Genomic DNA, 24,306 nt, shown 5'->3' on the forward strand with positions numbered 1-24,306 from the left:
AAAGCTCCTTTTTATCCCAGTGCCCAAAGAGTGGTCACGGCGGGAGCCTGCACCAAATGCCCTTGGTATCCCCCAGACAAAAGTCCCTCCATCCCACAGAGGCAGGAGCGAGAAGAAAGGGGCATCACTTCCCTCTCTGGTCCTGGTCCTGGGACAGCCTCGAGGGCTGAGCTGGAGCTTCCGACTGTGGGTCTTTTGGGATCTTGTGGCTTCCTTCCCCATCTCAGCTGCTGTCTGTACGCATCTCCTGGGGTCCCTCATGGGGCCTGCCCTCTGTGCTGGGAGGTGAGCAGGAGCTGGAGGGGGCCCCAAGCACAGCTGGGGCAGCCACCAACTTCCTCTCTTCACCTGCCGAGGTGGAGGGAAAGAACTGACTTGCCCCTGGCTGAGGGGGCAGTGGTGGTTCTCTGGGTACCAAATGCCTCTAGGGATACTGTCGATCAGGCCGTGTTGATGAGGGCACTGGTGTTCGACAAAAGCAATGTTAAATGACAGTTGAAACTAGCTCAATCGGCTTGGCAGAAACAGCAATGTGGGGAGTACCCTGCCTTATTAGATTCAACCTGGCTTTTCTCCCAGAAAAGCATACGGGATAGAAGATGCTTGGCTTGCTTAATTAAATGAAATGACAATATACATATTCTAGGCTGTGTGGGGAAAGGTCTTTGGAGACAGACAGACAGGGGTCTAGTCCTGGCTTTGCTCTATGTTTTCCTTTTGACCCTGGCAGGGCTCGTCATTTCCTTAGAGAACGAGCGTCTGAATGAACTCTGCACACCCTGCCTGTTGCCGGTCCTGGACAGAGTGCTGGGGGGCCACTCTGAACATAGACTCTTTGTTGATTACCTTGGTTGATAGTCCTCAGGGGTTCTCCATCTCTTCTCTGCCTCCATGACCTCCAAGTGATCAGGAATGCCTCTCAAGAACTCTTGTGATTCCCAGTGGGAGGTAGGTCAGCATAATCATTAATGGCTTACAGTGGGGGTGAGGACAGACATGTTTTACGTAAATGCTCAGTAAATGTGAGGCAGAGGAGAATGGTGGTGACGATGATGAAGATGCTGGTGGCGAGGGGGTGGGAAATACATCTACTTGGATGCCTTTGGGATTCTTGGAAAACTGTAAGTCTGGTAAGCTTGCATGGTTGAAACAAAGCATTACTTAATAAGTGCCCATTTATCCTTTTCTTATTATGTTCCAGGTCACCTACTTGTCCTCGAAGACAACGCTCGTTTATCACGCTGATGCACATTCTCTTCCTTAGCGCAGTGCTTTGTGCCCGCAATACCCCTTCGGTTTTGTTGTTGTTTCCTAGGATAACGTTTTTGGGGGCTCCTTTTAATATTCTAAGAGCCTCGATGAGGAGAGTAGAATCACCTGTGAAGCTGAAAACAACATTCCTTATTTTAAGGCAGGAAAAAAGCTTTAGCTCCGAAGGCAAACAACAGATGTGCGGAGGATTCCATCCGTTGTCTTACCTGGCGGGACGGGCTCAGCGTCGTGCTGGGGCTGGGAAACGTACGCGATGGGACAGCAGCCGTCTCTGAGGGGGTTTCCTGATTTTGCTTGAAGGAATTCTGACTCATTGTGACTCCAAACCCTGTTGCTTAGGTTGGTTTGTTTGTTTTGGATGTAACTTGTTCAGAGGTCCTTCCGACTAAAAATCTCCCTTCTCAGGCCCACGAAGAGGTGATGCGCGCCAGGGTGTGGTCTTCTCGCCTTGATCCCGCAGACGAGGACGGGGACTCGCCCACGGTGCTCTGATGTGGCGGGCACAGGAGGCCTGGGGACCACTTTCCGGGCTCAGGCCTGACACCGCCTCTGATGTTTGGCGATTCCAGGGGCCAGAATCAGCTCAAGTGCTATTCCTTTGTACCGCATGACTCCCGTAGCCACACGGGGCTTCGCCGGTGAGTGATGACTCCCTGACACACGCTGTTTCTAGAAGTGACCGAACCCGAGAGTTTCTAGCCAACTGACGTACAGAGGTCGAGGCCTCATTGGCCTTGACGGGGGAGAGTTCTGTGATGAAGCACGGGACTTCAGCAAACTGCTGTTCCGTCTCGTGCCCTGAAATGTGGTTCCTGTGTACCTTGGAGTGTGGTCTAGTTGCACGCGTTGCTGCTCCACGTCGAGCTCATTGGACGTCCTCCTCGTGGAAGGGTGGAGAGGATGTCACCTCTCCCAGTGCGTCACCCAGGTAGAAAGTGTTGCATGTCAGAAGCGGCCACCTCCTCCAAAAGGTCACAGATGACCTTAGTCCTTCTGTGGCCGAAAGCAGCGTTTGTGGAGGGGCTGTTGCTGGGGAGCTGGGGAGCTGGGGACTCTGCCAGGACGCAGGGGTACAAGGTGCCGCCAAAGTCCCTGCCTGAAGGAGATCTCCACCCACACAGCTTTCTCCTCCCCCTCATCACGCCTGGCTGCGGGCTGTGGCTCAGAGATGCCCCTTTGCCCATTTCACTCCTCACTCCTCTCCCACACGCACTAGGTCCAGGGTTAATCAGCTTGAGATGTACACGGTCCCTTTTGGAAAACAGGATGCAGTCATTGGGAAAGAGGTTTCTAGATCTTCCTAGGAGAATAGGAAATAGCTGAGTCAAAAGCCTGGGTGTCTGTCCTGTCTGTCCCGGCGAGTGTGCTGGGGAAGCCGCGGAGGGCACACTTGTCTCCTCTGCTCCTTGCCTCGGGGACCGGGGATGTCACTCTCACGCAACGTCACTCTCACGTTGCATGCTCTCCCTGAAGGAAAGCCGTGCTTTCTCGAAAAAATTCCATCCCAGCCGGGAGCCGAGCTGCATCCGGGCAATCTGCTGTTCGCTGCTGTGGGGACTGAAGGGCGTACCCAAGTTCGAGCTACTCTAGCTGCTCGTACCTAATGTGCCCTCGTCACTGAAACACAGGTACCCTTTTTTTTCAAGATTCTAGGATGCAGGCAATTCATCCCTAATGATGTAGTTGTTTTGCCAGATGGCATGGAGTTCTAGAACAGGACCATGACGGCTTCTCAGCTTTGCTGTTGTTGACACTTGGTCTGGATAATTCCTCATTGTCAGGGCTGTGCTGGGCATTGTGGGATTTTGGGTTGCACCCCGGCCTCCGCTCACCGGATGCTGCCGCCAGCTCCTCTCTCTTCCTCCCCAAAGCCCAGCTGGGACAATGAAAAATGCCTCCAGATATTGCCAAACGTTCTCTGGGGATAAAACCGCCCCCAGGTGAACACCACAGTCCCAGAGAAAACGACGATTGCATCGACTCTCCGAATACATCCCATGCTCTCGGCACATCTCCATTTGAAGAACGGCGCCAACAGGTTTCTGGTCAATCGCATGGAAACCGAGCCCTTGTGCGGCTTGTTGGACTCTCTCTTTCAGGGGACCCTCGGCAGCACGGGCTGGCAGTGCTGAAAGGTGCTGAAAGGCTCATTCCGGGCTTCTGGGGGCAAGTCCCGAATCTTCCTCACAAACCAGTTCATTAGATCCCATCATGTTGGGTCTTTTTCAGTTGACAAATCTGATTTTTTTTTTTTTTTTTTTTGAAGTGTAGCACTTGGATTTGTAAGAATATTTAGAATTAAAGGGGAGGGAGAGGGAGAAATCGTTTTCTCTTGTCCTGGAGACCTTACATGCATTTCAGACAGTCTGTTCAGAAGGGCCGCTCAGCTGCTCGACACCACGTTGGGAAGAGCTGCAAATGCTTCCGCGTGGCCAAGGCGGAAACAGGTTCGAGATGCTGTGAGGGGCCCCGGCACCGTGAGCGGCAATGAACGGTCAGGATGGTTTTTATGTTTTTGTTTTTTTTTTTTTTTTAAGATTTTATTTATTTATTTGGCAGACAGAGATCACAAGCAAGCAGAGAGGCAGAGAGGTGAATGGTCAGGACAGTTCATTTTACGTGTCCCCTTGGCTGGTCCACGGGGCCGTGGTATTTGGCCGAACATGATTCTGGATGTTTCTGTGACGCTCTGGCTGAGATTTACCTCGAAGCTGGTGGACTTCGAGGGAAGCAGGAGCTCTCCGTGCTGCAGTGCTCCTCACCCGGGCACGCGAAGGCCTGAAGAGAACGAAAGACGGACCTCCCCCAGCAAGAGGGAGTCCGGCCAGCGGACAGCCGTGGGGCTTGAACTTGGGCTTGAACTCTTCTCTGGGTGTCGCCCCTGCCGGCCCACCCTGCAGATTTCGTCAGCCTTCGTAAACGGAGGAGCCGATTCTTTAAAATGAATCTTTATTTCTCCAGCTAGCGATCAGTGAACTCTGGCTAATGCAACAATTGAGGACATTTCAAATACTCGAGTTTCACGGTGACCCAGCACCACCCACTCAGCCCCGGTCCACTCCAGAAGCATACGGCCGTCGATGCTTCCTGGGATGGTTATGAAACGCAAAAAAAAAAAAAAAAAAAAAAAAAGTTCTGTTTTGTTTTTGTTTTTCTGCTGCAGAGCCAGCAGGATACCAAGTCTCAGGGGAAAAAAAAATTTTACTTTGGGGTTTGTAAAAAGAAGCATTTAACCAGCACAGCAGCTGTGAAGTTAGAAAAAACTGCAGAGTGGCAGAACAGCACCGGCCACCGAGGCAGGAGACAGATGTCTTAAAAATAATTCATTAATTAAAAACCTGCTGGGTCTGGCAGTATCTTTCCTTTCCTTCTAGGTCCTCCCTCTAGCCCTGTGCCTTCTCGGGGGGCCCCCTCCCAGGAAGGGCCGTGCCGTCCACTTCACTGGTAGTCATTCCACGGTCTCTGGGGGTTCCCACCGTTTCTGGCTGGTTTTGGTGAAGCTGTGGGTACACATTGGCTCTCTGCCTCCCTCCCTAGTCTCTGGAAGCACCAGGACCGAGGATGGGGACCCATATTGTCTGGGTTGGGCATTGCTTGGGTGCCCTGGAGTCAGGCTATGAGATCCCAGTGCCTGAGGGTGGTTGAAAGGCCCGTTGCTGGCGCCCCACTGCCTTTGCCCTGTGTTTGCTTGAATTGGGCAGAATCTCATGGTGTCTCTGGTCTTGCATCATAAATGAATAACCATCACGATGATGAAGATAAATTAAGATCGACCGAATGCTCACCACCTCTGGAAAGTTCAGGAAGGTTCCTTTTGGCAGCGAGAAAGCAGAGGCCCAGAGGAGAAAAGCTAGGTGTCCGGCTCTGCAGGTTCTGAGTGAGAGTGGACCGTGACCTTGGAGGGCCTTCCCTGGCTTTGAGCTCTAACACAGCTCCATCAGGGGCTGGCCCTGGCTTGAAGAGGGGAGCTGAGGCCATCCCCTGTGGTGGGTGGGCATGGGTGCCACAGGTGTGGACCTGAAGGCCAGGAGAGCTTGGTTGTACGGCCCCTGTCTTTCTCCCGGACCCAGGGAAGGAATGGCCCAGGTGGAGACTTGTTGAGCGTAGGGACCCAGTGTCCCCAGACCAGGCCAGGGTGGCAGCAGTCCTCACAGTTGATCCAGCCTGGAGAGGGGGTCTGCTTCTCAGTCTACCCCAGGGCAGAGCACAGGGCTCTGGCTCCATGGGCAGCAGCAGCTGGATGAGGCGGCAGGAAGACCACGTGTGTCTCCCCATAACTGCCCAAGTCTCCCAACAACCAAGAACCCTTGTAAACGTTACCAGGGGGTTTCTTGGTGAAATCAGTCGAGGGGGTGAGCTTTGTACTGGGGCGACAGGACCCCCAGTTCACAGCATGTGGAAGCCAGGGGCGAAGGCAAGCCTTGTTGTCCTCCGGGTGACTTCTGTCCTAGGGGGCCCCTTGGGTCCCCAGGGTCCTAAGGATCTGCCTATCCCTGCTCTGCTGATCTTTACCTGGGCCCCTCTGGCCTTCTGTCCGGTCCCATGCTGTTGTTCCAGGACACAGCCTGGACCGGCATCGAGGCGGCCCTCCCTGTCCGCACGCTTCAGTGCCCGCTATCCCACATCTCTGCGCCCCACCCCTGCCACCGCCCAGGCTGGGGGCTCTGTTCCTGTGAAACTGGTATCAACCAGGGAGTTAATATGCACAATTGTTTCCATCCTTGCAAACCCTCTTTCTCTGCGTGCATAATGGCCCAGTCAGGCAGGTGGCGAACAGAGGACCAGAGATGCTAATTGAAGAGCCAGCCTCAGCAGGGGCGAGGTTGGCACCAGCTGGGTAAGCCGGTCTCCCCTCCCCAGTGCATGGCCCCCTGCCCAGGCCTTGCTGCAAGGCCCCCTTACCACCTCCCCCGTCACGGGGCATGTCTGGGCGTGTCTGCCCAAGACCCGGCTTCTGCTTAAGGCTCAGCTCCGCCCAGGGCAGCCCAGCCCACGCCTGCCCTGCCCTCCCCTTTCAAAGGTAGCCGCTAAGCCGAGCTTTTAGTCCCTGTGAGGTTTTCAGATCAGCAGTGGTCCTCATCGCAGAGCTTCTTTCTCTGTGCTTTGTGCCTTCTGCTTACCCTCACCCTGTGCCTGTCCAGACTGCTGGCACCCGGCCACCCTGGGACTCCCTGTCTCCCCCAGGGCTTCAGCGTCCAAGTCCTAATCCTCGGGGGCTCAGCACCTGGACTGCCCCTTCCAGGCCATCTCGTCTCCTTGCCTCCTCTCACTTGATCTTTGCCATCTCGCTGCCTGGCTTCCCCGCATTCCTTGGCCTGCCCAACCCTTGGCCATCTCCCGAGCCCCATGGGGCCCCCCACGGCATCGCCCTTCCCGGCTAGCAGGCCGTGGGGCGTCTCACTGAGCTCGCACTCTGTAGCCAGACAGCCTGCCTGCAAGTCCAAGTGCCCGAGCCTCCCTGGCCTTGCGAGCGGGTGCGATGATGCGGCGAGCCATCTCCGCCCTCCGGGACGGTCGAGAGGCTTGTGGTGGACAGTGCAGGGACAGCGCTCAGCGCAGGGACGGGTGGACGCCTGGCCCAGCACGAACACGCAGCAGGGGTGGCGGCCACCTTCCCCGGGGCGGCCCCCGTCTCCGCCAGCTCACGCTGCACCTGCGCCCGGAGTCGCCGCACCCAGTTCCACCGCCCATCCCTGTGCTCGAGTGCAGGGTAAGCTCTTCCTTCCCCAACTCCTCCCATCAGGGCTGGCGGAAGCCCCAGGATGTGATGGAATAATCCCACTAGAGACCCCGGCCTCTCTCTGGGTGTCCCAGCCATCCTTTCTGAGGCTCGGCAGCAGGTTCGACCCCCTTTCCTGGGTCCCGACGACCACCACCCCGGCTCTTCACCGCCCTGATCTGCAGCCAACAGGCTCGTGGGAGGCCGAGCACCTGCGTGGGCCGAGTGCGCCCGCTGTCCTCCTGACCTTGGTGTGATCGTCCTGGGCCCACATCGACTCTGTTCCATCCTCCCCGAGCGGGAGTTCCCGCTCTGGCTCACGGTCCCCCGTACCTGGGCTCCAGCACCTTTGCCACCAGCGCTCAGGACTCCTCCTGTCCTCAGTGCTCTGCGGCGCCCCCGCCAGCTAGGTCAAGGGAGTCTCTCGTTGGCTGATTCGTTGCTGATTCTCCTTCAAACCCCCTCTCCCCGAGGGCTGGGGTCTTAGCAGGCTGCTCCACTTCGACTCCTGGGAATTCTGGCTCTCCACTTCCCAGAAACCCCTGCTCTCAGGTCCCCGAGGGTGACAGAATCTGTCCCCTCCTCCTGTAGCTCCTGGTCCTCCCCAGTCTCTGGGTTCTGTCAGCAGAACTCTCAGGAACCCATGCCCGTGCAAGCCCCTGGCTTGCTTTCTCCCCTTGGCCTGGCACCCTGGGTTCCCATCTTCAGTGTGTCCCCAAGGGCCCCACAGTCTCTGCCTCCCCGAGCCCCCACCCCCCCACGGATGGGTGCAGGCCGCCCCCTCCGGCCCCAACACCAGTCCACGCCTTGGCCTCGGAAGAAATCCAGTTCCTATTCTCCCTTCCCCCCTGACCAGCCTGAGCAGCTGCTGTCTTTAGATAGTCTGGGTTCTGGACATTTCCCAGGAACAGAAACTTATACTACGTGGACTTTTGTGCCTGGCGTCTTTCACTGAGCATTAATGTGTTCAAGGTTCGTCTGTCTTGTGCTTGATGTTAGAGCTTCACTCCTTTTTAGGGCCACATAACAGACCCTTGGATAGATACACTACACTTAGTCAATCCATCCTTCAGCTGATGGACATTTAGATTTTCTGGGCCTTCGGGCCATTGTGCATACTGCTGCTACAAAGGACTGCGTGTGAGTTTTTGTGTCGACACGTGTTTTCATTGCTCTCCGTGGCTGCCCTGCATTTTACGCTCCGAATACCATGGCGTGGGGGTTCTGATTTCTCCATTATCTCTGTCAACACTTGTTATTATCTGACTTTCTGATTTTAGCCATCGTAGTGGGTGGGAAGTGATTGTGATCGACATTTCTCTGGTGACTGAGAATACTGAGCATCTTTTCACGTGCTTAAGGGGTACCTGTAGATCCCCTTGGACAAACGTTTGCTGACAGCAACTTCTGCCACCGGGCACTTGGTTTTAGTCTTTCCATCTGTAAAATGGGATCATCGTCACCGAAAGAACTCTTACAGAAAGGTGGGGTCTAGAAATGTGTGACTCTGGATGAAAACAGATACAGCTGAGAGCTGCAGCCCCATAAGCTGCAGGGACAGGGGACAGACACCTGGCTGGAGGCCCCAAGCATGCTCAAATCTCTCCCACATGTCTCCCCGTCTCCTGCAAGGCTGTGGCCGTTCCCGCTTATCTGCAGCCAGGAAAGCATTCTTACAGCCAGGTTTATTCAGAAAAGTGACATTCAGAACAAACAGTGCGTGAAACAGAGTGAGCAGGGAAGGAGGTTCTTGGCTTTTCAGCACGTGATTGATGCTCTGGGTTGAATTACGTTTCCCCAAATGACATGTCAGGTCCTAATCCCCGCTCTCTGTGAACATGGCCTTATTTGGAAATAGGGTCTTTGTAGATCTAATTCCTTAACGTGAGGTCATAGGGGATTAGGGTGAGCACTAGTCCAATGAGGGTGTCCTTAGATGAAGAAGAGGAGGTGGACACAGATGCAGGCAAAGACAGCTGTTGGATTTATCTTGCAGCCATCAGTAAACACTGAGGAATGCCAGCAGCCATCAGAAGGGTATGAGCCTCATCCAGAGCCTTCCCAGAGAGCAGGGCCCCGCTGATACTTTGATTGCAAGCCTCTAGACTCCAGAACCATGAAAGGATACATTTCCACTGGTGTAAGCTGGCCGCTTAGGGGTCCTTTATTATGGCAACAGTGGGGGAACAATGCAGGTGACCATCACATAAATAATAAAGCTCTTGGGGCAATTCTTTTCCACGTTGGTTGCATGTTTGGCATTTCTGGACTCCAGCATTTATTTATGGAAACTGCCTCTCCACCCAGTGGTACTAAAAATGACAGTCCCTCGTTTAGGATTCAGCGGAGTACCGCCAAGGTGCTTGCACAAACAGCGGCCCCAGAGAGGACACCAGGGACGAGGAACGGCCAGGTTTGTTGGGAGATGCTGACTCTGGCTTGTCGCCCCCCCTTGTCGCTTCCCCCCCTCCCCCAGTGACACCCAGGTCCTCAGTCGACGAGGGAGTCCCTGTGGGGGAAACCTCAAGGGACCCTCCCAGTCCGAGCCTACAATCTGGCTGGATCTGGAGGTCTGACAGTTGTACTCACCTTCTCCTCCCAGCCCTGGGGCTCCTGGACAGCTTTGGATAAAAGCAAATGTGTTTTCCATCAAAAGCTGCTTGCGGCACTCCTGGGCTTACTACTAATTCCTTCTTAAGTCTGTCCCAAAGCACCTATCTAGCGTAGGGCCAGCTGCTGGGCACAAGTAATATGTTTTAATCAGCCACATTAAGCTCTTCCATTTTAAGACATTTTAAAGTAGATGATGAGACTCAAAGTGTCAGGTGTCCAGCAGCTCGACTTTGTGGCTGGGCAACAATTTGTGAAAATATCCATCACACAGGCATGTTTGTGACTCTACTGAAACCATCTGGGAACCCCTGTAAAATGTAAAAGAAAAATCTCTGAAATATAAGAAAACACATGCCATGAGAAGAAATGCAAGTTTTATTACAATCATTATTATTCTCGAGGTTCACAACAGATGAACTCGTTCAGGAAAATATTTTGCACGTAAGGATTTAGAGCCCAGGGACACGTCTGAAGCAGCGAAAGGATGTGAACCATGTACCTTGGAAAACAGCGCAGAGCTTCGGGTTGCAAAACCAGAAAGTAACAAGGACGCATTTGAATTTCTGAATTTCCTAGGGGAGGGTATGGTGGTCCGCACAGGCCTGACCTAGCTCCAGGAGGTAGCTGGCTGGGGGCGGCTGCTGGCTTGCTGTGCTCCCAGGGCACGCTGTTCCCCCACGCCCAGTTCGCATCTCTGCAAGCCAGGTAGCCGGGTCATACCAACATCTCCCCATTTAAGGAATCCCAGGTGTGACCACAGGGTGCCTTGATGGTTCGACCCTGCTCCCGGAGAATCAATGAGAAGGGAAAGCAAACACTGCCTTTAGCATGTGAAACAGCGCTGTGTTGCTCCCTCGGGGAAGGGCGAGAGGTGGCTCTGATGAGGTCTGCATCGTTTTTACCAGTGGGCAGACGCGGCTTTGATCATGACGTGAGGCGGCCCGGCGGGACTCACGCTGCTGACCCGCAGCAGGTCGGGCTGTTGGCCAGTGGGACGTGGGAGCCCTACCTGCTCCAGAAGCACCTGCTCTGGAAGACGGCTACGTCTGAGGAGGGCAGCCCTTCGGCTTTTCAGAAAAGTAAAAGCACTCTCCAGCCGTGAGCCGGGGCGCAGTCTAGGGCAGCTCCGGGTAGGAAAGATGGGCTGAAAGCGTAGGACAATCGGACTCGCCCAGGTGGTCGCGGACCCGGGCAGACCTGCGCTTGCGCAGAAGGATTTCGGGGCATCTGGATGGACGGGGTTTTCCTAGCTGAAACGGAACACAGGGTTTCCACCTTTCTCGGTGGAGACAACGGACAGGTTCTTGTCTGGTCTTTCGCTGAGCAAATGCCCGAGCTTTAGTGTTCCAGAACTAGCCTTGTGTCTGTTCGGGGGTCACTTCTAGAACTCAGGAGCAGCTCTAGACGGGATTCGGAACCCCGCGGCTCTGCCTGATGGCCCCGCTGGAGGCTGTCTGCGTCAGGAGGCAGCGCCAGACTCCGGACGCGCACTGCGATCTCCTCCCGGAGATGCTTCTTCCGAGCAGACTGCCTGGATTCCAATTTTCCAGGAGGGGGCTCCTGAGGCTCAAGAGCCTTTCAACGATGGGCGCCTCTCTTTCGCTTCCCGGGACCACCTGGTACACCCCCACCCCCGCCCTGTGCAGTGACCCCCGTCACGGGGAGGGGAATCTGGGGATGCTGGTGTCACTGCCACCAAAAACCTTCCCTGCCCTGCCTTCCTGCAACCCGCCCTTAATTACTGTCCCGTTCTCCCCTAGCTGTGAAGCCACAGTGTCCTGTCACTGAACAGCATGGTACCGGCGACAGCATGCTGCGGGCGACGTTTCCTCTGGCCTTTATCTATCCTGTCCTCCCAAAATGTGGCCCTCTTGTTTCTGGGACCACACGCAGGGCCTTCGATGACTGCTGACAGAGATGTAAAACTGAGCTCTGGAAACTTCCCTGGCTTAGGTCTGGGCAAAGTTCAGCTTCTGGCCCTTACAGGGAAACCAAAGGCCACCAATCAGGGCCTCTGTGGACACAAGGCTAGGGGGTCAGATCCTTTGTAGGTTCAGATACAGAAATTTAAGGCAAAGGCAGGGGCACTTGGCTTGGTCTTAGATTTCCCAGAGGAGCAGTATTGTTGAAGAAAATGCTGGTTTTCTCTGCTGAGGAAACACGAAAGATTGGGAAACTGAGGCACTGCTGCTGGACGCGCTGGGTCCCGCTGCTCACTTGCGAGGCTGCTGGATGTGCTGGGTTCTCGGGGACGGGTGCTTGTCTATGGAGGCGTGGGGCTTCTGGTGAGCCACCTGCGCGGCCGCCGGAGGGAAGTCCTTGTCGCCCTGTCAGGAGACAGAAGGCATGCACTCACCCAGGGCAGACAGGGCGGGGTGACAGGGAGGCCCCCAACACCACGTCTACCAGCTTCCCTGCAGGGTGGCTGATGACAGGGGGGGGACCTGCCGGTGGGCAGCAGGAGGTCTCCTGGCACTTCAGGGGTCCAGAAGCTCTCTGGGGAGCAGAAGGGGGCATGAGGCTCGGGCACCACCCTGAGGGGGAGAAGGCTCACGCTCTCTGCCCCCTCGTCTTGAGCTCAGGTCACCATGGGGCTCCCTCAGAAGTAAGCTGGGCTTGGGTGGCCTTCCTCTGCTGGCGCTGACCTCATGACCCTTCCAACTGGGGCAAGACAGAGCCAACTCCAGTCTTCGATTCTAATTTGCTGTCATAGCCGAGTCAGGGCACTGGGGAAGGAGACACCCACGGTGGGGTGGAAAGTTGGGAAGTGACGCCAGAGCCAACCCCCTCCAGTTGCAAAGGTGGCGCCGGGATCTGTCAGGAGAAGTGCCTTCCAGTGCCACCATGCAAGTGTGGTGGTGGCCGGGCCGGGCCGCCGCGAGCTGGCTGGAGCCGCGGCGTGCTGCGGCCGAGTCAAGCGACCCTGGGCTGACTTTGGACTTGGACTGCCATGCAGTTCTCTCTCATGTAACAGGTGTGCCACCCGTCTGTCCCCGGGGCCCTGGGGCGAGCTGTTCTGAGCAACCGCAGGGTCTAACTCATCACACGCTGAGGGCGCGATTGGACCGAGAGCCCCAGGGCTGTGGGCGGACGCACCCGGGGCCTCCCTCAAACGCACGTTTGCTGACGGGCGTTAAAAAAAATATGTTGTGGGGGGTGCCTGGGTGGTGCAGTCGGCCAAGCATCTGAATCTTGGTTTTGGCAGGTCCTGATCTCAGGATCGTGAGATCGAGCCCCACCTCGGGCTCCGCACTCAGCAGAGCTGGCTTGAGAGTCTCTCTCTGCCTGCCCTTCTCGTGCTCGCGCGTGCTCTAAATACATAAATAAATCAATCTTGGGAAAAAAAAAAAAAAAGAAGTTGGGTCTCACCAGAAAAAGGGGCTCCTAAAAGGTAAAGGGCGTGGCAAATACCCGTGAGTTTAGTCCAGGGGTTGGCGAGCATTTTCTGTGACGGGCCGGGTCACAAACATGGCTCTGCGGGTCACTCCCTGCCACTGCGGCAGGAAGCAGCCACAGACGCACCGGCCCGAGCAGCCGAGGCTGGGTGCGCTAAGACCTCACCTGTGGACACCGGGATGTGAATGGCATGTAATTTTCACGTGTCACAACCTATACTTCTCATTTTGAGTTTTCAACCATTTAAAGATGCAGAAACATGCTGAGCTCACAGGTCACCCAGAAACTGCGGGCTTGGGGGTGCCCAGCAGCTCCGGCTCCTGGGAGCACGCCACGCGGTCACCGTTCCACACGGGCGCTCGCGACAGACGCGACACAGCACGGGGACCCCTGGGTCCCCGACAGGACGGGAGGAATCCAATCCCGCGCCAAGGGTTTGCCAGAACGGCTCTTACCCGGGCAATGACACCAGAGATGAACACGGTCGGCTTGGGCGGGCTGCAAAGACAAGAAGAGAAAAGGCGACGTCAGGGAACAGAAGAGCAAGGAGACAGGCAGAGGGAGCGAGCGCGGGGCAGGCAGGTCCACGGGGACGGAGGAGACGGAGGAAGGGGAGCAAACCTCCTCTCCTGAATGATTTCTTCTCCCCTGGACCAGTGGGGTCCATCTCCTGAGGTGAGTTCAGGCAGGAGCCAGGACTAGCAGGCAGCAGGTGGGTCTGTGTTTTCTTTGTGTTTTTGGCGGGGGGAGGGGTGTCATCCTCAAACAGTGGCTGTTAGAGCAGTTTTTGTTTCACGAGATTATGGACAAGGATGCCTCCCGAAGCAGGGAAGACGTGAGGTCGCGGAACCGGGAGGCGCCCACCCCAGACGGATTCTCGTCCCCACCCTCGCCGCGGCTTCTAGCAGCTTCTAACAGGGGGAAAGCCCTGGGTCGGTTCAAAGCTCCTGGCCCTTAGGAGACCCAGGTATTAAAAATGTAGGGTCCTCGTGAGGCTACTGTCATTTCTTACCACCTGAAATCCTATGAAGCTACCCGCGTGTCAACCTCCCCGGGAGGTGGGAGAAAGGGCCCAAGTCACACGCGTCCCTTGCCGGAAAGCACAGAAGTGCAAACATGGTCAAGTCAGCTGCCACCGCACCACATGGAAATAATCAGTTAATACACGGTTCTCTGTCCAGCCTATTTCTGGACAGATGGACGCACTTGTTTTCACATCAAACTTTTTTCTTACAGTAGACTCATACTGTTTAGTGCATTTAGGAGATGCTGACCACACTTTCACGTTCGTGTACACTCGCCTCTGCGTGTTTTCAAATGGCTGCGTGTGCACCGTTTTAAGAACATCAGAACACCGATCTGGGGGGTACGCAGACGCACACCCCTGTGAAACGCCCCCATCAGAGCTAAGGGGACCTGGGAGCAACAGGTGAATAATACAAGGCCAGCCTGGCAGGGAGAGGGCCACGGGGTGGGGGGGCAGCTCCAGGAGGCATTAGGTTGTGGTCAAGGCCAGTGCTGCTGGGCAGATGGGGGGCGGGGAATCCGTCCTGCTGCTGCCCAGCCCCTCCCACCTGCTCTGCTGCTCTGCTCTGCTGCTGGGCATCAGGGAGGGAAACCACTTGTCTTTGTTTTGCTCCGGGCAAACGCCCCAGGATTCACTAAGTTCACTGTTCATCTCCCCAACAGTTTCGCTAAAATACCTGAAATTCTCCCAAGTGATTTCTGTTACTCTGGGAGATTAAGAAACTTCAAGTCTTACTAAGCAGTAGAGAGATGTCCCTACATGACTGGTTTTATTTTTGCTTTTGTCGCGCAGTGAACCGAGTTGGATTTTTTTCTTCAATTACAAATATGATTTGGCTACAAGGTCAATAGCGCAACGGCCGGCCAGAGACGAGTAGGTTCAGCTCGAGGGGAAGTCCCCCACGTGGTAGATTTGGAAGCATTTGCCATCCAGACACTTCCTGCTGCGAGGGCTCCCGACCACCCACAGGGTGGGCCCCCAGGGTGTTCACGTCCAAGGGTTTTGCATCCCAAGCTGCGGAACCGTGTTCCGGATTCTAACATTTCACGAATGTTTTAGAGAGGACTATGGAAATGGTACCCCAAGACTTTCTTACATTTTGCATGTTCCTTTAAAAATCTAGGGAAAGCCTGAAGTAGGGAGGGCTCTGTTTTGTGGACTGATTATGTAGCATCTCCTTCCAGGCCATCGTTTGGTGCCCAGACGGCAGGATTGCTTGCATTGTGTCCACTGCTTTTAGTTTTGTAACCTGAGTCAAGGCATTCAAAGGCAGTAAAGACAGCCCCCCACACCTCCACCACCCCCAGCAAGTACTTGATAAGAAAGTCACCCACAGAGAGTGAATCTAGTCAAAATAACAGTCGAGTGACTCCCTGCCCAAAGGGAACCCTAAAAGGTGTCCCAGGAAGCCCGAGCCATTATATATGTAAAACACGCATGCTTGCTTCCCCTCCTGGTGTGTCTGTATACATGTATGTACACCTTCATTGCTGAAAAGCAGACAAGCAAAAACAATGTCAAAATCACTATATGGCTGTGTGTAGGAAACACACAAACGCACATTTTTCACAGAGAACTGGACTGTGGGAATACGGCGGCCCAACCGGCAGAGAGCGAGCGCACCTGGGCGAGGCGGCGTCCGACTCTGGAGAAAGAAGGCCGAGGCGGCCGACAGCAGGCAGGGAGGAGCAGAGGCCAGCCTGCCGCAGGTCCCTGCGTCCTGAACCCCTCTGGCCCCCAGCGCCCTTCCTGCCGTTCCCCGGTGCACCTAACCCTGCCGGTCGGCAGCCCCTGCCCCTGACTTCCAGGAATCTGGTTCTCGGGGGGCTGGGGCAGCACCCGCTCCCCTCCGTGTGCAGGGAGGGAGGGTTCCCAGACCCCAGGAGCCCCATCGGGTCCCACGCTTCCAGCCCGTGGCCGCCACCGCCTCCTCACAGGTGACCCTTCAAAGCCTGGCTATTTCCGTCCAGGTCAGGCCCTGGGCCCCTCCCACATTAAACATGAATGTGGGTTCCAGGCCTCGCTTTCAGAAGGTCTTGGGAAGTGTGTGCAAATGGTCACGATCAGAGGCCATTACTGACCTGGGTCCAGCCCCAGCGCCACAGAATGCACGTGCAGGGGGACGGCCGCTAGAATCCAACTCCCAGAGCCTCCCCCGACATGAGCCTCTCAAGGACACCTCACCACACGACCGCGGGGGCGGCCGTGGAGACTCTGGGGACTGAAGGAGACGCTAAGATGAGAACGTTCCAGCCCGGCTCATTCCCTGAGGGGTGTCCGGGGACTCTGGGTGCAGAACTTAAGGCTCCCCGCAGGGACAGGGCTGCAAGATGGTCCTCCCCTCACTGACCCCGTCCTCCTGAGCAACCTACGCTTTGACGTACAGGCCTTAAGCTTTCGGATTTTCACGGCTTACTGGATCCTGCTCACAGTGGAAAAGCGTGTCGGTGAAAAGCAAGTTGGGTTCAGAGTACAGACATATGCTCTGACACCCGCTGGGGTGGCGGGGGGGCGGAAAGCTGGGTGCTGGGGCTCTGAACCAGATGTTCCATGGCCTGTGTATTCTGTCCAAAGGGGCTCCTTAGGTTTGAGATGGTGGTGGGGGAGGTTTCTGATACCTTCTCCTGCAATTCATGAACCACTGCTTGGTTAGCGGTGAGAAGAGGGACACACGGCAAAGCTCCTGGGGCAAACCCTGCAGATATACGCACAGGGCACGTGTGTCCCACGGTCCCTCGGGAAAGGAATACAGATGTGGGAAATAATACAAATGACAGAAGTAGGTACTAAAATATCGTATTAGTATAAATATTAAAAAATAAGTAAATACTAAATAGGGATTAAAAGTCCAAATAACCTCTTATCCAATCTTTGTTCTTGTTGTTGTATGAAAAAGTACATAGTGCTTTATCGGTGCCTGCCCATACCACGTGTTCACGGATGGGTGCACAGCTGGACCCTCACTAAGATGCTGGCCCACTGGGGCATCGAGGGACCCGTGCAGGGATGGGGTGCGGCCTAAGGAGCCACCGAGGCCACACCAACCCCATCTCTTGGCCATGGCAGGCCCCATCCCCGCTACCAGGTATGGTGTTTGTGACTCATCCTTGGTCAAAGAGACACAAAGTAGCCCTTTGCGTACTGCAGAGGGCTGATTCTGGACCCAGGAGCAGGCGCAGTCAGTGGCCTTCAGGTCACAGCAGACTTCAGGACCCAACCAAAACAATGCATATGCTGTCCTTACGCTGGGGGATGGGAGCGACAGTAAAGGTCCCAAGGACTTGACCCGCATCCTCGTTCTCCAGGGCCTCCATCTCTAGGTGCAGGCAAAACACAACAAAACAAAATGAACACAAACAAACAAAAAAACAAAAACAAAAAAAAAACCAAACCCCACAAATAACAAAAATGGCACTGAAAGGAGTAAGGCTAAGGCCCTGTAGATCCAACACATTTTGGGGGAGGTTCTTGCTTTAAGATTGCACTTTCTAATTAAAAAAAAAAAATTCAGATCAAGTAGGATTTATTCCTGGGCTCCCGGGGTGGTTTAATATTCACAAATCAATCAACGTGATACACCACATTAATAAAGGCAAGGATAAGAACCACATGATCCTCCCAAGAGATGCAGAAAAAGCATCTGACAAATTAGAGCACCCATTTTGATAAAAACCCTCAACAACACAGGGATAGAGGGAACATATCTAAACATCATAAGGGTCATACACGAAAGACCCACAGTTGACAACATCCTCAATGGGGAAAAACTGAGAGCCTGTCCCCCAAGATCAGGAACAAGACAGGGATGTCCATGCTCACCAGTACTATTTAACGTAGTACTGGAAGTCCTAGTGTCATCGATGAGATAACAGAAAGAAATAAAAGGAATCCAGATCAGCAAGGAAGAAGTCAAACTTCCATTATTTCCAGATGACATGACACTCTACATAGAAAATCTGAAAGACTAAAATTGCTGTAACTAATATAGGAATTTAGCAAAGTTGTAAGATTTAAAATCAATGTACAGAAACCTGTTGCATTTCTATACAGCAATAATGGAGCAGCAGAAAAAAAAATCAAGAATCAATCTCACTTACAACTGTACCGAAACCAGTAAGATACCTAGGGGTAAACCTAACCAAAGGAGTAAAAGATCTGTACCCTGAAAACTATACAACATTTATGAAAGAAATTGGAGAGGACACGAAGAAATGGACTGGAAGAATAAACAGTGTTAAAAAGTCTATACTACCCAAAGCAATCTACACATTTAAAGCAAATGCTATCAAAATACCATCAGCATTTTTCACAGAGCTAGAACAAACAATCCTAATATTTGTACAGAACCACAAAAGATCCCAATCGCCAAAGCATCCTGAAAAAGAAAAGCAGAGCTGGAGACATCACGATTCTGAATTTTAAGCTCTATGACAAAGCTTTAGTCACCAAAACAGTATGGTACTGTCTCAAAAACAGACAAATAGACCAGTGGAACAGAGTAGAAAACCCAGAAATGGACTCACAAATAGAGGGTTCTCTAATCTTTGACAAAGCAGGAAAGAATACCCAGTGGAAAAAAGACAGTCACTTCAACAAATGGAGTTGGGAAAATGGATGGCCACATGAAGAATGAAACTAGACCGCTTCCTCAGAGCATACACAAAAATAAATTCAAAATGGAGGAAGGGCCTAAATGTGAGGCAAGAAACCATCAAAATCCTAGAGGAGAACACAGGCAGCAAACTCTCTGACCTTAGCCACAGCAGCTTCTTCCTAGACATGTCAACGTGGCAAGGGACACAAAAGCAAAAATGAACTATGGGGACTTCATCAGGATAAAAAGCTTCTGCGCAGCAAAGGAAACAGTCGGCAAAACTAAAAGGCAGTTTGTGGAATGGGAGAAGATATTTGCAAATGACATATCCGATAAAGGATTAGTATCCAAAATCCATGAAGAACTTACCAAAGTCAACACCCAAAACTCAAATAATCGAGTTAAGAAATGGGCAGAAGACATGAATAGTCAATTTCCCAAAGAAGACCTCCAGATGACTAGCAGACACATGAAAAGATACCGAAGATGACTCATCATCAGGGAAATGCAAATCAAAACCACAATGAGATACCATCTCACACCTCTCAGAACGGCTAATATTAACCACACAGGAAACAGAAGATGTTGGCGGGGATGCGGAGAAAGGGGAACCTGTTTCCACAGCTGGTGGGAATGCAAGCTGGTGCAGCCACTCTGGAGAACAGCATGCGGGTTCCTCAGAAAGTTAAAAATAGAGCTACCCTAGGATTCAGCAATTGCATGAGTAGGTATTTACCCAAAGGACACAAAAATACCAATTTGAAGGGGGTACACACATCCTGATGCGCTGTTTGTAGCAATATTACCAGCGACAGCCAAACTATGAAAAGAGCCCAAGTGTCCATTGAATGATGAATGGATAAAGAAGATGTGGTATCTTTCTCTCTCTCTCTCTCTCTCTCTAGATATATATAATGGAATATTACTCAGCCATAAAAAAGAATGAAATCTTGCCATACGCAGTGACGTGGCTAGAGCCAGAGGGTATTATGTTAAGTGAAATAAGTCAGAGAAAGACAAATACCACGTGATCTCACTCATAGGTGGAATTTAGGAAACAAAACAGATGAACATAGAGCAAAAGGAAAGAAAGAAGAAAGTAAACCATAAAAAGACTCTTAATGGCAGGGAACCAACTGAGGGTTGCCGGCGGGGGGTGGGGAGCCGGCTGGGGGACAGGCTACAGGGGGGATCAGGAAGGTGCTTGCGATGAGCGCGGGCTGTTACACGGAAGTGCTGAACCACTGACTTCTGCCTCTGACACCAGTATAACTCTATATGTTAACTAGAATCTAAATAAAAACTTGGAGAAAAAGTATTAAAAAAACAGAAATCATTCAAGGACTGTGCGGCACGTGCGAGCTCTTAGCTGGCCGGGAGAGAACCGGTGTCTGCTAGCTCCACCTGCCCGCCCCACGTCAGCAGGCTCCCGAGATTGGAGGGCCTTCTCCCCTCCTTGCCGGCTCTGCTCTAAACCCTAGCTAGCTCAGCAACGAATTCAAAAAATCCTTGACCATTTTAACCGTTTTTATTTATTTATTTTTTAAAGATTTTTATCTATTTGAGAGAGGGAGAGCAAGCGAGCATGAGCGGGGAGGGGGAGAGGGAGTCTCAGGCAGACTCTGCACTGAGCACGGAGCCCAATGTGGGGCTCGATCTCATGACCCTGAGATGGGGCCTTGAGCTGAAACTGAGAGTCGGCAGCCTGACGGCACCATCACCACTTCAGCGATTTTTAACTGCTCGGTGGTAGACCTGGTGGCAGCAAGTACACGCACGATGTTATCCAGCCATCGCCGTTGTCCGTCTGCAGAGCTTTTCAGCAACCTTAGGAGAAACAATTACACAGCAACGCCAGTGCCTCCAGGACCCCCTCCTCCAGCCTCTCCCACAGCCCCCAGTCCTCTCCTCAGCCGCTGGCAACTGCCGTTCTTCCTTCTGTCCTAATAACTGGACGACTTGGGCACCTCAGACCTCAGATGAATGGAATCTTGCTTATTTCCTTTAAAACACAAGTTTCACCCATGTTGTAGCATACGTTAGAACTCCCTTCTTTTGGGGCACCTGGGTGGCTCAGTCGGTTAAGCGTCTGCCTTCGGCTAAGGTCATAGACTCAGGATCCTAGGATGGAGTCCCCCTTCGGGCTCCTTTCTCAGCGGGGAGCCTGCTTCTCCCTCTGCCTGCCTCTCTGCCTACTTGTGCTCGCTCTCTGACAAACAAATAAATTAAAAAAAAAAAATCTTTGCAAAAAATAAAAAAAAAGAATTCCCTTCTTTCTCAGGTTGAATTATGTGCCATTATAGGGGTAGGCCACATTCTTTTTATCCACTTGTCGCTGATGGACACATGGGTTCTTTCCACCTTTTGGCCACTGTGACAAACGACACGGTGGACACTGATGTCACAGGACCTGTTTGTGTCCCTGCTGTCAAGTCTCTCGTGTATTCACTCACAAGGGGACCCCTGGGTCCTGTGGTCGGTAAGCCCACATTCAGGTCTGAGGAACCACTGAACGGTTTGCCACGGAAGCTCCACCATTTGAGATTCCCATCAGCAAAGCCCGGGGTCCCATTTCTGCACGTCGCCCATTTTTATCATCGTCCGGGGCTTTTTGATAGCAGGCATCTCAATGTGTGAAATGTGCTATATCGTCATTGTTTAGACTTAGCAACTGAAGTTTAGGAATAAGGTTCCTTGGGGCGCCTGGGTGGCTCAGTCAGTGAAGCGTCTGCCTTCGGTTCAGGTCATGGTCCTAGGGTCCTGGGATCGAGCCCCGCATCTGGATCCCTGCTCAGCGGGGGTCTGCTTCCCCCCCTCCTTCCTCCCCACTGCTCCTATACGTATGAACTCTCTCTCTCTCAAATAAATAAATTAAATCTTGGGGGGAAAAAAGAGCTTCCTTGCAGCAGGGAATAAAACGTATCAGTGCGCACTGATCATCGGCCACGGTCTTTAGGACACCACGCCCCCCCCCCCCCCCCAAGTGCTCTCCCCTCTGAAAGGGAAAAGCCTGTCATCGGCTGCAAGGACATCAAGGGAGCCGCCAGTGACAAGGTGACGGGAGGCTGACCTCTCGTCGCAGAGAGACACGGATCTGCACGGAGCTCCTGCTCGGCCCAGGCCGCGTGGGGGTGGGGTTTTCATCAGGCTTGGCCAAAGCGCCCCTGGTTCCATGCCCTTCTCCACCTGCCGCGCACAGCCCCTCCCGCTGGGAACCGTCTGTTCTGTTTGTCGAGCAGAAACCCAGCCCGAACTCCTCGAGCTCCGGCAGCCGCGACAGAAACTCAAACGAGAACCGTGGCGACGAGTCTGCTTACCAAGCTGTGTTTGCAGAAACACACAGATTTTAGACTGCATTAGGGTTCCGCGCAAAGCATAACCTACATTTCCAAGATTCTATAAACTGTGATCGTGGCTTTGAGGATTTAATTATTCCGATGGAAATTGCTCTGACAGATGTTGTGTTGAAGATCCAACACTCCTGTCTCTCAGGAAACAGAGACGGGGAAAAAACCAGCCCTGCCCTCCCCACTTCCTCAGGCTTTTCCAGTTTCTAAAACCCGCACTTCTCTAAACTTCAAGGGACAGCAGCGAGGCGGAATCAGTGGGGATTAGTGCCCCAGCAAGGGCTTCTTCACATGTCCGCAGCCCTGCACCTGTCACACCCGCCCCAGGCAGCGGCCGAGTGTCTGAGGCACGGAGTGCTCCAGGCTCCCCTGTTCGGGACCTCACAGTCGCAGCAGGGTCCTCTGGCCCAAACTACATTTTCTTAGTATTTATTCTGTAAGTTTCCTTGATGGATAACGTTTATGCTTTCCTGGCACTCCAGACAGGCGGGATCAAATGCTTAGGGAATGAGTGACCCAGCAGAATGGAGATGGCTCTCGGGACTGGGTTTGCTGGTCTCATCTTTATTTCCTTTATTTTTTAAAAGATTTATTTATTATAGAGACCGAGAGTGAGAATAGGAGTGGAGGCAGAGGGAAGGAATCTCAAGCAGACTCCCTGATGGGCGCCGAGCCCGACTCGGGACTTGAACCCACGACACCAAGATCATGTCCTGAGCCGAAACCAAGAGTTGAACGCTCAACAGACTGAGCCACCCAGGAGCCCCGGTGATCTCATCTTTAAAAAAAAAAGAAAAAGAAAAAGAAAAAAAGTCCCCAGGGCCGAGAAAACAATTCACGTTCTTAAAACTCTTCTCAAATCGAAAATAGCAACTACTGAAATAAATATCGGTGTTTTTAATTTAACTCAACCTACCCCAGTGACTAGTAGGCCAACATGGGATCAACAGAAAAACCATCGAGGTCCCTTGATGGCCTGAGGTCTCCCTACCTGGACTGTCACAGTGTGGGTCCCCTACGACGGGCCATTTTCTGCCCAGCTCTGGGGGGTGCAGCTCGGCCGCTGGGCTGTGAAGGAGCCTATAGCCACGACTTGGTCCAGTTTCCCTTCATGGGGATGGCTGCCTGGCCTGTGCTGTGGTGGCCCTGGCAGGCGAGGACCTCCAGGGCCCTCAGGGTGGCCTCTGCGCTGTCTCCAACCCCTGGCATTTTGCCAAGGGGCTCCAACCTAAGATGATGGCCTCTTCTAACTCCCTCTTGTGGGACAGGACTGCGATGTTTGCGGAAGCTACCACAGGCCTCTGGGACACCCCCTTCTTGGACTCCGGAACCTGACTGCAAATTCGCTCACTTTCTGGGGCCCTCCTCCCACTCCGATTCCAGTGTAGTTTCTAGAGTTTTGCCCAGAACGGCATGCACCGTCCACATGTGCCCCAGCAGCCCAGGGCTGTGCAGCATGCCGACCTGGTCCAGGACGGTGAAGCCTGTTCTTGCTCAAAGCTAAGCCTGGGGACAGGATTCTGGGCTCCCTGGCAGGGGCCGAAATGCTCCCCTTCCCAGGACTGCTAGTGACAGGAAACAGGGTCAGCGTGTGTTTGTATCAACCCTGCTTTCCCAGCAAGTTCTATGGGGTCCTTTCTCTTCCTGCTTTTACCTCGGGTCGGGGGGTGGAGAGCCGTTCCACTCTCATCCAAAAACAGGCTTCTAGGAATGGGAGGAGGAGTTCAAGGCCACTGGAGCCGTGGGCCTCTGCTTCCCGAGTGTCTCACAGAGATCAGGGTTCTGAGCTGCTGTGTAGGAGCACGCCGGGACGGACACACACACACACACACACACACACACTGATCAGTAGGACTGGGGATCCAGTCAAGTCACCCCATCGCACTGCAAGTAGTCAAAATGGCAGCAAAGACATTACTGGAAAGTTTTAGTTAACAGAATCATTTCCATGTGAGTGCTTTTGATCTGAGTTCCAGTAAGTCCACCAAATTACCCTCTGCAAATACTTTCTCCTCTTCACGAAAATGCACTCTGAAAATATCAGAGGGAAGTGTTCATACAGAGATGGGGCCATGGGCCTTTAATGCATTGTTTCTTTATTTCTCAAAAGGATGGGAATAGCCTCAGATGATAACAGCCCTCTGTGTACGCATCACTCACCAGGGGCCAGGCACTGAGTTGGGTGCTTTACCTAGAATTATTGTACTAACCCCCTCAAACTTGTGAAGTAGGATTATGTCCACTTTATAAATGAAGGAATGGTAAATCAGAGAGGCTAAGTAATTTGCCTGAAGGTTGCCCAGCAGAGAAGTGCTCAGAGTCAGACTTGGAACAAAGG

The 24,306-nt window shown here is 53.3% G+C and overlaps 1 protein-coding gene across 1 annotated transcript in view; it reads right to left on the reverse strand.

Moving 5' to 3' along the window:
- Nucleotides 1-9,961: 9,961 nt before the first annotated feature.
- The window catches only part of DAP (death associated protein), a 66,033-nt gene continuing 51,688 nt past the window's right edge, over nt 9,962-24,306 (reverse strand). Inside the window, exons 3-4 of the mRNA XM_059173662.1 lie at nt 13,456-13,498; nt 9,962-11,931 (exon numbers count right to left, since the gene is read on the reverse strand). Of these exons, the coding sequence (XP_059029645.1) occupies nt 11,818-11,931; nt 13,456-13,498 (157 nt within the window). The 3' untranslated portion in view covers nt 9,962-11,817. The remainder of the gene's footprint in view (nt 11,932-13,455; nt 13,499-24,306) is intronic.

This window comes from Mustela lutreola, chromosome 5 (genome assembly GCF_030435805.1).
Source record: "Mustela lutreola isolate mMusLut2 chromosome 5, mMusLut2.pri, whole genome shotgun sequence".
In the NCBI taxonomy this organism is placed as follows: Eukaryota; Metazoa; Chordata; class Mammalia; order Carnivora; family Mustelidae; genus Mustela; species Mustela lutreola.